Source organism: Ovis aries, chromosome 3 (genome assembly GCF_016772045.2).
Source record: "Ovis aries strain OAR_USU_Benz2616 breed Rambouillet chromosome 3, ARS-UI_Ramb_v3.0, whole genome shotgun sequence".
Classification (NCBI taxonomy): Eukaryota; Metazoa; Chordata; class Mammalia; order Artiodactyla; family Bovidae; genus Ovis; species Ovis aries.
In genome coordinates, this window is record NC_056056.1 from 87,639,376 (window position 1) to 87,655,041 (window position 15,666).

A 15,666-nucleotide genomic window follows, 5' to 3' on the forward strand; every position below is an offset into this window, starting at 1 on the left:
TCAGTGACATCAGTGGTCCTGAGGCTTTCTTCCACCAAACTAACAGAACACTCAAATGCTTCCTGCACCATCATCAATACACAGGTCATTTCATCTCACTTTTGATGTGTTAACACTGATAGTCACTCTTTTTCTCCCATGATGCATATTACGCCATATTAATCTTCCTAAAAATGCTCATACTCCTCTCATTACCTATAAACTCCAAGGTCACTGACAGCACTATATTCTCTCCTTGGGAGGATGACTCACAAATCCTTATCTCCAGCCCAGATCTCTGAGTTCCAGACTCATAACTCTCATTTTCCCCTTGATCCTCCATAGATGTTTCCCAGCTGGCTCAGTGGTAAAGAACTTGCCTGCCAATTCAGGAGATACAAGTTTGATCCCTGGGTGAGGACGATCCCCTGGAGAAGGAAATGATAACCCACCCCAGTATTCTTGCCTGAGAAATCCCATGAACAGAGAAGCAAAAGAGTCAGACACAAACAAGCAACTAAACAACAACAAACCTCCACAGACAGCCCAAACATAACAATGCAGACTCAGTATCTACCTCACCTTACCTCCCATAAAGCTGCTCTCCTTGTACTCCACATCCTAGTACACGACACCGCTATACAGCCTGAGCACTGTGCCCACCCCAAGGACCTAAACAATCACCCCTCACGTCCAATTCTGGGAGTCTTTTCTCTTCCACATTCTCCAAAGTCAGCTGCTAAAGCCCGTTGACTTGCCACTTTATCCTTCTCATCTGGCCCCCTCTGTCCATTCTCTCTTTGCTACTGCAAGGCTCTTCTTAAATTATCTTTTCCCTTCTGTTGAGCCGCTTGACATGTCTCTCTGAGCTGGACTCCATCCCCAGTTCCTCCACAATGCCTTCCTGGCTTTACCTCTCCCTACAGCAGTTCTTATTTGTCCACCCTGCATAACACAATGATATAAAGTATCTCAAGACAATTTTTGACTACCTTTTCTTTAAAACATCTTACAGAGAAAAAAATAATATAGCCTAAAATTTAAAAACTTTAAACATTACCTCTAAGGGCTTTCAGCTAAAACAAAGAAGGACATTCTTAAGTTCCAAGAGTCTTCCTCCTTTGGCAAAATGTTCACTGTGTAGCTCCAAACAGGAATGAGTTTCACAGAACCCATACTATTCCAGTAAGCCACAGGACCCATGATACAGTAGTGCCAAACATGTAAATGTAAGAACACATCTTATGGACCCCACACAGATATCCCTCTGGCTAGACTCTGCCTGGTGATAAATCAGCGTGAACTGGGCTGATTTTATATTTCTCTAGAAGCTCCCACAAGGCTAGACCTCCATGTAGAAAGGACAGATTTTCCCTCAAGGATGTGTGTCTACCTTTGTAGTCCTTAACATACTTACCATGAAGATACGCGTGTATGAATGCTACTTAATGAGTTAATTACATCAAAAATTATCTAAATGACAAACAGCTCTACTTGGGTATCAAGTCCAATTGATCTGAAACAAAGCTCCCAAGTTCCCCCTTATATCTGCTCTTGCACCTAGTAAAAAGTACTACAATTTGCTTAAATTCCAAATCTAAGAGTTTTCCTGGACTCCTCTTCCTCTCAGCCCTACATTTAATCCATCAACATGCCTAGGACCAAATCACCTCCCATCCACGCCTCTTCTCCATCTCTAGCTCTCTTGGGTCTGAGTCCCCTTTCCCATTCTTGCATCTTCCCAGTCTCCCAAGTCTTAATTCTCCACCATATTCATGTTTGAGAACATGTATCAAATCACATGACGCTCTTGCTCACAATCCTTTAGCCACTTTCCTACCCACTCATCACAAAATCGTCTATAAGGCAGCACATGATCTGGCCCTCACTCCCGTCCCTCTCTCTTCCATGGCCTTCCAGCCACCTTGGCCTTTCTGGCTTCTCGTGACCTTCCTTCGGCACACCAAGCTTGCTCTCACTGAGCGCTCTCACACCTGCAGTGTCCTGTGCACGGGCTTCTCTCCCCTCAGATCATCACCAGTTCGACTCCTTCTTACAGTCGGATTTCAGGCCAAATGCTCTTCCTTCAAGGAAAACTTCCCTGACACTGACATCCATATCTAAAACAACTTCCTTAGTCAGCCTAGTAATTCTCTATCACATCATCCTGGCGCTTACTCTTCACAGCTCTTATCACGCGTGTGATACTTTCCTCTCACTTCTGAGATTACTGAACGTGAGCTCCACAGGAGCCGTATCCTCAGCAACTGAACTATGACTAGGATATATTTGGCACTCAGTGAATATCCGCTGGATATAACAAAACAGACGAATGTTTTCTAGCGTGGTTGACATCCTTCTCTGAATTGGACATGATTTCATATTCCTGATTATTTCTCAAATTTATTTCAACCACTCTGAATTACAGTACTTTTTTTTTTTTGAAAAGAAAAGCTACTTATCCCAATCTGGAGTCATATGCAAGCTTAAAAGTCCAACTTATTCACCGTATCATGGAAGTCTTTCATATCAACTTTAGCTTCCATTTCTAAGCCCAGAGAGGTCCCTCCAGAAAACCTTTGGGGCAGCTGCAGAGGCTGGTACTGCTCTTGTTAACGTGGTCCCCTCTTCTGATGGTCTATCAATTTAACTTTTGGGGAGCTCAGTACAGCACGCACCAAGACAATAAAAATAGGTAGCATGGCATAAAACTACAAGCTTTGTTAAGATTGAGGTGGGATGACTTGCAAGCATTCCCTGTCTCTCCTTCCTCAGAGAAATACAGATGATTCTGACAAATCATTTTGTACATAAGGCATGACTGGCTGTTATCCAGTATGGTATTTCCTCTTAATTTGTGACAAAATTTATGATGTTGTATTTATTAAAATCCAGGACCAATGATCTCCCTTTTAAACAAATAAAATACCCAGGAACCTTTCTTTAAAAATACCCTGAATCGTCATTATTCTTCATAAATCTGTACTGACTAAAATGACTTTCATGCATTTTAAAAAAATGTTGCAATTATGCTTAAAATTCAATTCATGTTCAGAATTCACTCATAAAACACAGAAATGAAGACCCATGCATTTTAGCATGATGCTCTGGCAAGAACACTAGACCTTCTTCCTTATCCCTAAATGCATACATACCTTCACGCTACAGAATGCCCCCAGAGAATGGTGCTTAAAGGAAGGCTTTCATTAACTAGTCACCTTCTCATAAGAAACTGCAAAAACCAAGTCTAAATTTATCAGGTCATGCATCATCGTGGGACTTAATCTCACTGGCTCTGCAAAAATCACCCATGCTCTGCACAACCCTCCCTCCCGAATACCTACCGGGCCTTCTAGAACTCAGACTGTCATCACCAACATCCCTTTTGCTGTCATTCTCCCCTCCAGGTGCTCCTTCACCTCTGTGCTCTAATGAACACCTGCATCCTCCCTGACTGCACCCTGGCCCCTGAAATCCTCCCAAGTGGGCATAGCTTCACCTTCCACATGCCATAAATCCTGAGGGTGCGGGAGGGGTCTTCTTGGTTTGCGTCACTACTTTCAGATCATTCTGCCTTTTCCCCTTGTTTGCATGAAGCACATGTAATCAGATGCTGTCCGAGCTCCATGCAAGTGTTGCATTATCTTCTCACAGAACTTCTGCCTCTTGTTCATTCCCTGTACATTGCTGCTTCCTCCTTGCCAGCAGTGATGGCCTGGCTGGTCACCGTCAAGTACTCTTCTGCATAACTCAATCTCAGGACCCTTCACTTTCTATAGGACTCACTATGGGATTTTTCCAGGCAATAGTATTGGAGTGGATTGCCATTTCCTTCTCCAATGAAAAACCCTTACCCTAGTTAAATCCACCTTTCCACCTCCGCTGCATGGGCCAGGGCCAGAGAAAGGCACAACTGTGCTGGCTGTTCTCCCTTCCAATTTATAGCCGCTAACCTCAAGCATGCGGTCAGCACTAGCAAATGACCTAAATACACTTCCCTGCTTAATTCACTCCTCCTCTCTCTGAGTTGTCTATTTTCCATTTCCTCTCCCTCAATTTTTCACACCCTTCTTCTACCTGAATGTTAGCTGACGACCTTGTTTTATAACCTCTGAGAAATAGGAACAATTTTGCTCCTCTCCCTCCTCAATGCCTTTGCTTCTATAATCATCACCACTCTTACATTATTAGTTTTTCCCTTTTTACTAGATCATTCTTGTCATCAAACATGCTGTAACATTTGCCATATTTTTAAAGTCCTTTTTGACCTTAGATCCCTCTGATACAACCATTTCACTTGTTGGTTCCAAGTTTTGAGATGTTTTCCCATTGCTGTTACTTGTACCATCATTCTTCTACTATTTCGGGTTAGGAAACCAGAATCACCTTGGTATATTTTCATCCCTCCCTTACCTATAAGCAGATACTTCATGTTCTTCCATCAAAATGGCGTGCATCCGTTTGCTCTTCCTTGCTTTTCCTTTGCCATCCTCTAGACCCATCTCTAGTGGTACTACATCTAAATAGTGTGAAGAGCTCTCCTGCAAGCCTCTACTGCAGAATCTCTCCCTGCTAATACATTACACAACCCCCGCAACTGCAATCTGCCTAATACCGACTTCTTCATGCTCTGCTTCTCTTGGCTTATAAACCTACAGTGACTTTTGATAGCTCCTATTCCTGGGCCTGAGTTCCCTGCACCATGTGAAAGACATTTCATCATCTGGTCCTGTCCTGACTCCTCATCTTTAGTTCCTTTCTACCTATAGAAATAAAAACTTGCTCTCCTACATTCATTTCCCAAGTATCTTACACATAAGTCATGCAAATCTCACTTAGACATTTCATTCTTCTGCCCACATCATTCTGCCTGGAATCCATCACCATCCAAATTCTAAATTGTTCAGACTCCAACTCCTCCACGATACTTTATCATATAATTCCAGGTAACATTTTTTTGGCCCTAAGTTCTTAGAGCATTCCAAGTCCTCATCGCTATTAATGATTTAATTATATGCAGTGATATACCATCACTAACTTTTTCATTTGCAATATACTTGAATATAGAGTTTTTTATTCAACATTGTCTCTCAGGAAAGGAAACCCCACAGTACTGACTTCTTACAAGACCTCAAATATTACAGGGTGCTTTATTTTTTAAAAAAAAACAAAGCATGGATCTAAGCAGACATTTCTCCAGAGAAGACATGCAGATGGCCAAAAGGTACATGAAAAGATGCTCAACATCACTAATTATTAGAAACACGCAAATCACAACTACAATGAGGTATCACCCTACACCAGTTAGAATGACCATCAGCAAAAAATCTACAGACAATAAATGCTGGAGAGTGTGGAGAAAAGGGAACCCCCCTACATCATTGGTGGGAATGTAAATTTGTACAGCTGCTATGCAGAACAGTATTGCACGTGTGTATGCTCAGTCATGTCGGATTCTTTGTGACCCCATGGACTGTAGGCCGCCAAGTTTCTCTGTCTATGGGATTTCCCAGGCACAAATACTGGAATGGGCTGCCATTTCCTTCTCCAGGAGATCTTCCTGACCCAGGGATCAAAGCTGCTTTCCCTGTGTCTCCTGCATTGGCAGGTGGATTCTTTTTTATCTTTATTTTCTTACTGAAGGATACTTGCTTTACAGAATTTTGCTGTTTTCTATCAAATCTCAACATGGATCAGCCATAGGTATACATATATCCCCTCCTTTTTGAACCTCCCTCCCAACTCCCTCCCCATCCCACCCCTCTAGATTGATACAGAGCCCCTATTTGAGTTTCCTGAGCCATACAGCAAATTCCCATTGGCTATATATTTTACACATGGTAATGTAAGTTTCCATGTTACTCTTTCCATAAATCTCACACTCTCCTCCCCTCTCCCCATGTCTATGAGTCTATTCTCTATGTCTGTTTCTCCACTGCTGCCCTGTAAATAAGTACCTTAGTACCATTTTTTTAAATATTCTGTATATGTGCATTAGAATACGATATTTATTTTTCTCTTTCTGACTCACTTCACTCTGTATGATAGGTTCTAGGTTCATCCACCTCATCAGAACTGACTCAAATGGGTTCCTTTTTATGGCTGAGTGATATTCCATTGTGTATATGTACCACAACTTCTTTATCCATTCAGCTGCTGATGGACACCTCCATTGCTTCCATGTTCTAGCTATTGTAAATAGCGCTGCAATGAACAACTGGATATATGTGTCTTTTTCAACCTTGGTTTCTCCAGGGTATATGCCTAGGAGTGGGATTGCTGGGTCATATGGTGGTTTTACTTCTAGTTTTTTTAAGGAATCTCCATACCATCTTCCACAGTAGCTGTGTCAATTTACATCCCCACCAACAGAGCAAGAGTGTTCCCTTTTCTCCACATCCTCTCCAGCATTTATTGTTTGTAGACTTTTTGATGATGGCCATTCTGACCAGTGTGAGGTGATATCTCATGGTGGTTTTGATTTGCATTTCTCTAATAATGAGCGATGTTGAGCATCTCTTCATGTGTTTGTTAGCCATCTGTAGGTCTTCTTTGGAGAAATGTCTGTTTAGGTCCTTTTACCACTTTTTGATTAGGTTGTTTGTTTTTCTGGCATTGAGTTGTATAAGCTGCTTGTATATTTTGGAAATTCAGTTGTTTCATTTGCTATTATTTTCTCCCATTCTGAGGGTTGTCTTTTCACCTTGCTTAAGTGAAAGAGGAGAGTGAAAAAGTTGGCTTAAAGCTCAACACTCAGAAAACTAAGATCATGGTATCTGGTCCCACCACTTCATGGGAAATAGATGGGGAAACAGTGGCTGACTTTATTTTTTGGTCTCCAAAATCACTGCAGATGGTGACTGCAGCCATGAAATTAAAAGATGCTTACTCCTTGGAAGGAAAGTTATGACCAACCTAGATAGCATATTGAAAAGTAGAGATATTACTTTGCCAACAAAGGTCTATCTACTCAAGGCTATGGTTTTTCCAGTGGTCATGTATGAACGTGAGAGTTGGACTGTGAAGAAAGCTGAGCTCCGAAGAATTGATGCTTTTGAACTGTGGTGTTGGAGAAGACTCTTGAGAGTCCCTTGGACTGCAAGGAGATCCAACCAGTCCATCCTAAAGGAGACCAGTCCTGGGTGTTCTCTGGAAGGAATGATGCTGAGGCTGAAACTCCAATACTTTGGACACCTCATGTGAAGAGTTGACTCATTACAAAAGACCCTGACATGAGTTTGAGTGAACTCCGGGAGTTGGTGATGGACAGGGAGGCCTGGTGTGCTGTGATTCATGGGGTCGCAAAGAGTCGAACACAACTGAGTGACTGAACTGAACTGATAGTTTCCTTTGCTGTGCAAAAGCTTTTAAGTTTAATCAGGTCCCACTTGTTTACTTTTGATTTTATTTCCATTACTCTAGGAAGTGGGTCACAGAGGAACCTGCTTTGATTTATGTCATCGAGTGTTCTGCCTATGTTTTCCTCTAAGACTGGCAAGTGGATTCTTTAGCACTGAGGCACCTGGGAAGCCATGGAAAACAGTAAGGAGGTTCTTTAAAAAACTGAGAACAGAACTACCATATAACTGAGCGCTTCCACTTTTAGCCATATACCCGAAGAAAGCCATAATTCAATAATTTGGAAAGATACATGCATTCTGATGTTCACTGCAGTACTACTTTACAATAGCCAGGACATGGTAGCAGCCTAAATGTCTATCAGCAGAGGAATGGACAAAGAATATGTGGTACATATACACAACAAAATATTACTCAGCAATAAAAAAAAGAACAAAATAATTTCATTTTTGAGATTGTCAAACTGAGTGAAGACTCAACACAGAAAGATAAATATCATATAATACCACATATATATGGAATCTAAAAAAGGGTACAAATGAGCTTACTTACAAAACAGAAGTAGAGTATTCGGATGTAGAAAACAAATTTATGATGGCCAGGGGATGGGAACTGGGACTGACATATACGCTTACCATACATAAAATAGATAAATAATAAGAACGTGCTGTACAGCATAGGGAACTCTGCTCAATGCTCTATAACGGCCTATAAGGGAAAAGGATCTCAGAAAAAAGATATATATACACATACATATGTACGGAGAAGGCAATGGCACCCCACTCCAGTACTCTTGCCTGGAAAATCCCACGGATGGAGGAGCCTGGTAGGCTGCAGTCCATGGAGTCGCTAAGAGTCAGGCACGACTAAGCGACTTCACTTTCACTTTTCACTTTCATGCATTGGAGAAGGAAATGGCAACCCACTCCAGTGTTCCTGCCTGGAGAATCCCAGGGACAGAGGAGCCTAGTGGGCTGCTGTCTATGGGGTCACACAGAGTCGGACACGACTGAAGCGGCTTAGCAGCAGCAGCAGCAGACATATGTACATGTATAACTGATTCACTTTGTTGAACACCTGAAGCTAACACAACATTGTCAACCACACTCCAATAAAAATTAAAACTTAAAAACAAACAAACAAAAAAGCCCCAAGAGATCCCCTGGAGTAGGAAATGGCAACCCACTCCAGTATTCCTGCCTGGAAAATTCCATGGACAGAGGAACCTGGAGGGCTACAGTCCACGGGGTCGCAAAGAGTTGAACACGACTGAACAACTGAGCATGCACACACAATTTGTGGAAGATACATTAGCCTTAAATGACCTCTACCAATCCCAGTTTTGGATTTTTTATACAGAGGCCAGACAGAATCTGTTAAAAAAAAAAAGAGGGGTGGTGGTGTGAGCATAAAGAAATTTAATCAGCCACAGTAATTATTCCTGAGGGAATGATGTCAAAATTAGAAGTGCTAGATCTTGTAAACAGCCTTTTCAGAAACACTTTAAAAATCAATGCAGTGAATCGCCACATTGTAAAGATCATAAACATACACCTCACTAATTAAAAATGTAACTGTCCTAGTTTTATGTGCAAAGACACCCTGTTTGGAACAAAACTTGTGATAACCTGGATTCCAAATCAGCTGTATCTCCAACAACTTAGATGGCAATGAGGAAGGTGTGCTCAGAAACAGGTGTTAAATGACACAGAAAACAGCTCCAGCAAAGACAATGACAGTGACGGAGATGCATTTGAGATGTGACTAAAACAGTTAAGTAAAATATAAGAAGAGCAAAAAGTAATCCTCTAAACTGCTATATGATGTGACTTAAAATATGCATGAATAATTAAATGAATTAGATATCTGACAGCTTCATCTATGTCCCTGAAGACTTATACACTGAAGTTGGCAAAAATACTGAAAAGCAGGCAATAGAGGTGAGGACAGGGGTGAGCAAAGAGCCTCAAGACAATACAAACGAGCTTGGTGAACTGTGTCAACGGCATAATATGATTCAAAAAAGACTTTACGGGCCTGTCAGTCATCCACTGTGTAGAGCTGAAGTTTTCAATTTTGAAACTGAAGGACTAAACTAAATGTTATCTAAGATTCCTGAGGTTCTTAAACTTTATTTCTTTCGTTTTCTACTTTATTGTTTTAATGATCCAGCAGCACTTGGAAAATACAAACAGAAATGCTATTTTAGAGGCTACTATACATTTCTTAATGGACTTCCCTGGTAGCTCAGCTGCTAAAGAATCCACCTGCAACACAGCGGACCCCGGCTCAATTCCTGGGTTAGGAAGATCCACTGGAGAAGGGATAGGCTACTAGCTCCAGTATTCTTGGGCTTCTCTGGTGACTCAGACGGTAAAGAATTCCCCTGCAATGCAGGAGACCTGGGTTCGATCCCTGGGTTGGGAAGATCTCTCAGAGAAGAGAACAGCTACTCACTCCAGTATTCTGGCCAAGAGAGTTTCATGGAGAGAGGAGCCTGGCGGGCTGCAGTCCATGGGGTCTCAAAGAGTCAGACGCAAATGAGCGACTTTCACATACACTTCTTATTCTTTACAACCATTTAATATGTCTTGGAAACAATACAATTCAAAAACTTCAGTCCTGCTCTACTGCTTTTATGAGCTTGATTTTGGACTTGAAAAATCCTTGGTATTCCAAAGTATACTACCAGTTTCTCCATCATCGTAGAGATATAAAGTGTATTTTGCAGTAACATGGATAAACCAAGAGACTGTCATACCAATTGAAGTCAGAGAAAGACAAATATCGTATGATATCACTTACATGTGAAATCTAAAAAAATGATCACAAATGAACTTATTGACAAAACAGAAATAGAGTCACAGATGCAGAAAACTCATGGTTACCACGAGGGGAAAAGGGGGTGATAAACTGGGAGCGTGGGATTGACATACAGTACTGTATATAAAATAGATAACTAATAAGAACCCGCTGCATAGCACGGGGAACTCCTTTCAGTACTCTAGTGAACTATGTGGGAAGAGAATCTAAAAGAGTGGCTACATGCATTTGTATAACTGATTCACTCTGCTGTATAGCAGAAACTAACACAGCACTGTAAACCAACTAAATACCAACAAAAAGAATTACAGGAAACAAACACACACACACAAGAATGTCTCATTCAGCCCTCCTTCCCCGCCGAGTGGAACCTGGGGCTCTGAGATAGTTCGCTGCTGCCCAGGGGCACGGCTGAGTCCGAAGCCCAGGCCTCATCCTCTGTGAATTCCGGCAACAAGCCAGGGCACCCAGCTCTGGCTTTGTCACTCCTGATTACTGCAGTCATGAATCATACTTTCAAGTCTTCCATCCTCATCTAGGTTTTATGCATGAATGTACAAAAGTTATGGGCCACGTTAGTATAATTGTCTTATTTTAATGTGATTTCTGACTTCATTCCAGAAGGGAAGCACCCAATGACCTGTCCACACCCACGTGGTTTTGCCCTGCGGCAAAGCCCACCTCAGCCTCCAACAGTCACTGCCCAAGGTTCCCACCTCCTCTAAACTGCACATTCTTGCCAGACTGCATTTCTAATCGGCCCTCTCCTCCTGGAGCACCATCCTACGGTAAATCAAGCAGAATGGACATGGTGACAACAGATGCGGATCTCAGGAACGCCTCGTGTGATATCATGCATTCAGTAGAGGTGACCTAGGCAGGCAGGCGCAAACTACTTTGCCCGTACTGCCCCAGCGTCACCATCCCGTGGCTTTTAAGACACACACAAGTGTGCGCAGACACACACGCACGCATACACCATCACATCCGCCCCTGGCCAACTTTTGGAATCTTGTTTGAGATCAAAGCTACCACCCACCTCTGTAAGCTCGTCTTTGCCTTTTCCAGCTCAAATACGATCACTGCTCAGAGTTACGTGACGCTAAGGCTTACGACCGACAATAAGTACTCACCTTCAATCCTCTTTAAAGCTGAAAGGCACATATCCTTCCTTGGAAACTCGAAGGGATTGTTACAGGTTCGAATGGTGTCACACTCACATTTCCCATTGATTAGATTGCAGCCAGAGACAAGGTTTTCATTGCATGGTTCAAAACCAAGCAGTTGGTCATCATCCCAGTTCTCATCTGGAAAACAATTAACAACCACATAATGTTTGCTTGTTCGCTTCATTCAAAGGCCTGTCTGAAAGCAAAAATGTGAGAAGGTGTCAAGATTAACATCCAATTTTGAACCTCAATTCAGGAAAGGCAGTCTGGCTGCAATTTTACAAATGAATGAAACCCAACCTCCTAATAAATGAGAAGACTGAAATATAGCGTCGCATCAACATTAGTTAGCGGTATTTACAAACATTTCTAATCAAAAATTACTGCTCCTCTGATGTGTTATTACAGTAACAACTGAGATTCCTTTAAAGTTTTTCATTTTAAACAATGATTCCACGATTTTCCCATGTTCAATAAAACTACAGGAGCTGCATCTGTCAATCTACAAAATTATTCCAAAAAACTCCAGTTCCTTTTGCTTTTTACTGCATCTGACAGAGACTAGTTTCAGGTTTAAAACGGTTCTGAAACATGATACATCAAGGCAGTGCTAATAAATATAAACAGACACCACCCTCCAATGAATGCGCTTCAGTTCAGATGCTAAGGTCCATTACTGCCCACAACCAAGGTCAGGAAAAACAGCAAACAAAACTAAGGGCTACAGCCTAGTGAGAGGCTGAAGTCGTCAAATTCTGAAGCTGAGACCAAATCCATGTCCGGGTCAAGGAATGGAGCTGACTGTAAGAAATAAAGTGAAAGTATTAGTCGCTCAGTCGTGCCCAACTCTTTGTGACCCCATGGACTGTAGCCCACCAGGCTCCTCTGTCCATGGGATTCCCCAGATAAGAATACTGGAGTGGGTTGCCATTTCTTTCTCCAGGGGATTTTCCAAACCCAGGGATTAAAGCCAGGTCTCTTGCATTGCAGGCAGAATCTTTACCAACTGGGCCACCAGTGTGAAAGTCACTCAGCTGTACCTGACTCTGCGACCCCATGGACTATACAGTCCATGGAATTCTCCAGGCCAGAACACTGGAGTGGGTAGCCTTTCCCTTCTTTAGGGGATCTTCCCAACCCAGGGATCAAACCCAGGCCTCCCACATTGCAGGCAGATTCTTCAGCAGCTGAGCCACCAGGGAAGACCCTAAAATAGATTTTAAAACCAACTTTCATGGGACCCGGTTCAGAAAAGTGAAGCAAACATGGCAGAACCACAGGCAGACTCAGTCCTTAACTGAATTCCTCACAGCTGAAACACCTCTTTAGGAAACCAGACTATGTCTCTGAGTCTCTGGTATGTTATATGAGTTTCCCCTCTCTTAACATTATCTTTAATAGATACTTTATCACACCTTAACTGGGTACTGACTATTAAATAGTAAACATGTTTCTGATAACCATATCTTGAGAGAATATTTTTAAAGTGCTTGAATTTAAGGTACTTAAACCTGTTGCTCAAAGTAAGGCAGGTATAAAGCCATCTTAACAATGTGTTATTGCAGAAGTCAGTGCAAACAAATGGGTATGATTTTTATAAGGCTAACTTTTCCTTCTGGTGACACTGTTGACTTACTAAGTCAGGAAAAGACTGGTTTCCCTCACTGAAATAAATAATTTTCTTGTCAAGGTGTCCTTAGAAGGATACCATTTACAAAACAAAGGGCTTCAGGGTGATTCTTTGAAAAGGGAGAACAGAAAAATCTCCTGTGTTTTGATTTCAGAAGACCAGGCTCTCTTATTTGATCAAACCTTCGGCTCTCAGTAGAATGATTTTAGAAGTTTAAACAAAAACAAAAGGTACCCGTTTGAAGATCTGCTTTCCTATTTAGTCTGTATTTGGCCTTTAGAAATAACAGGTACATAACATGTACACACACAAAGGGACATTCCTATCTTCAAGATGGAAAACCAGAAAAATACACCGAAACAATTCAACAAGGTAAAATAGGTGATGATTTTGTCTTCAGTTATACTACAGGATGAAATGGCTCACACAGATAATTTCTTATCTCTATATTTAATTGCTGACATGTTATTAGTACCACCAGCCTAATCCAGTTCTGTGAAATTTACCATGAAGAAATTTTTTGACTGAATATTCAAATTTGGAATTCAAAGTTAGTTCAATTAGGAATGTAAAAGCTAGTACGAAACTCGAGTGACATTCAAACCCCTGGAAAACTGTATTTCTCCTCTTTCCTATCTCATTCCAAGAAGAAATTTTTATCACTATCATTTTAAATATGTATAGTTCCTGTATCACCAATGTGTTGAGGGGATTCTGATGCAGATTCTTCCTTCACAACAAACATCCCTTCCCTCCATTATAACTGGAGTTCCCTGACACATCACTCTTCTGAACCACTGCAGCATCCTCTCACCTGTCTCCTTGCATTACCCCGTTAACTCACTCTGTCAGCACAACCATCTTCCTCAAAAGACAAACTTGCTCACTGGCTCTCTCTTGGCAACAATACAAAGTCCAAACTTCTTACTGTAGGTACGATTCGTTATGATACAGCTTGTACCCACTTGTACAGACCTACTGTGCACCAATCCCTCACACAACCTAATGCTCCAGAAAGTACACAGATTCTCACCACAAACCCTCAAGAAACGCTCCTGTGCCTTTGCTCACAGAACATCATCTGCCTAAAACACCTCCTTCCCCTTCCTCTTGATAACTCCTATTCATTCCAAGACCCAAGTCCAGGGGTGGGATGACTTGGGAGACTGCATTGACCTATATACGCTATTATGTGTAAAACAGATAACTAATGAAAACCTACTGTGCAGCACAGGGGCCTCTACTCAATGCTCTGTGGTGACCTAAATGGGGAGGAAATCCAACGAAGTGGGGATATGCATAGCTGATTCACTTTGCTGTACAGCAGAAAGTAATACAACATTATAAAGCAACTGTACTCCAATAAAATTTTTTTTAAATTTAAGACAAAAAACAAAAAACACCCAAGTCAAATGTCACTTCTTCGAGAAGTCTTCTCCAGCTCTGAGCTGCTCTATCCTCCATGTTCCTATAAATACCTGTGCACACCTCTTATCCTTTCTAGTAATGGCTTCATATAAGTCAAACTTCCCCATTAGACAAACAGTCCTCAGGCACAAGAACCAGATCCTATCCAACTCTGAATATCCTTAACCCCATGATGTAAATATAACCGTATTTCTCATGTCACTGATATGGTAAATGCTGCTGTCTATGCTTTAAAAAAAAAAAACAAAAAAACCCACAGACAATGCCTTATTAAAAAATGTATAGATACATTATCAAGGAAAACTGTTTCATTATAATGAACTTGTTTACGCAATAAAAATCTTATTCAAAAAGCTTATTACTAAAGTGTTAATGAGGCAGGCATTTTGAAAAAACTTTCAGACATACTTTGGTACCTTTAGGCATCATCTGTCATTATCTCTTTTCCAGGTCAGCTCTAGACTTCAGCCTCATCACCTGGTTGGCATCATGGGCACTTCCAAAGAGTTCATCTCAGGGCCAATTTGTTTTCACTGCCGGATGTTTTTCTCTGCCTCCCCACAGGAAGACCATTTTCCCTGAGTGTGGAGTCAGAATTAAAAGGCAACTTCCCTTAATACCCACCCCAGCTCCTTACTGTTCTCAGGAGCCTCTTGGCAGAAACGGCAGGCTGCACCTGATGGTACACAGGTGAGCCTGGCCACCCCTCAGGAAATGTCACGGCCGCTGTGTCCAGTCAGGACGCCTCTGACTCTAAAGCCAAAAACGTCTTAGATGCTTTTATTTTCTTTCTTGAGAGGAAACCCTTTCAATTCTAGGCCCCTATCTTAATCAATACTTTGTTTTCCTTCTTGGCAAATAGTTTCCTTAGCAACCGCTGCTTCATAGGGATCAAGTACAACATGTTCTTGAGACAAATGCTTTTGTGTTGTTCTATTACAGAACATTATACTTTAACATAATTTATCAGCCAACCAACAGAGACTGAAAAGCAAAAATTCAGTGAGGTCTGATTACAGAGGAATAAAATCTGAGCCCAGCAGCGCCACTGACAGCACTCAACAAATTTGATGTTTTAAAATTTCTTTTCTTAAGTAAATCCATGTATACAGCACAAGGATCAAGGTTCTGATTCTGACACAGTTTTTCATTTCTCCTTGGACTGGTCAAGGGTTAGAAGGAAGAAAAAAAAAAAAGAGTTAATAACAGGAACAGCTATGACAAACCTGGACAGCATATTAAAAAACAGAGACATTACTTCGCTCACAAAGGTTCATA

At 41.5% G+C, this 15,666-nt stretch overlaps 1 protein-coding gene across 4 annotated transcripts in view; it reads right to left on the minus strand.

The window, feature by feature from the left end:
* The window catches only part of CRIM1 (cysteine rich transmembrane BMP regulator 1), a 210,045-nt gene that overhangs the window by 156,783 nt on the left and 37,596 nt on the right, over nt 1–15,666 (minus strand). For all 4 annotated transcript variants that reach the window (XM_060412267.1, XM_060412266.1, XM_027966933.3 and 1 more), the window contains exon 2: nt 11,295–11,468. In XM_060412267.1, coding sequence (XP_060268250.1) covers nt 11,295–11,468 — 174 coding nt within the window. The remainder of the gene's footprint in view (nt 1–11,294; nt 11,469–15,666) is intronic.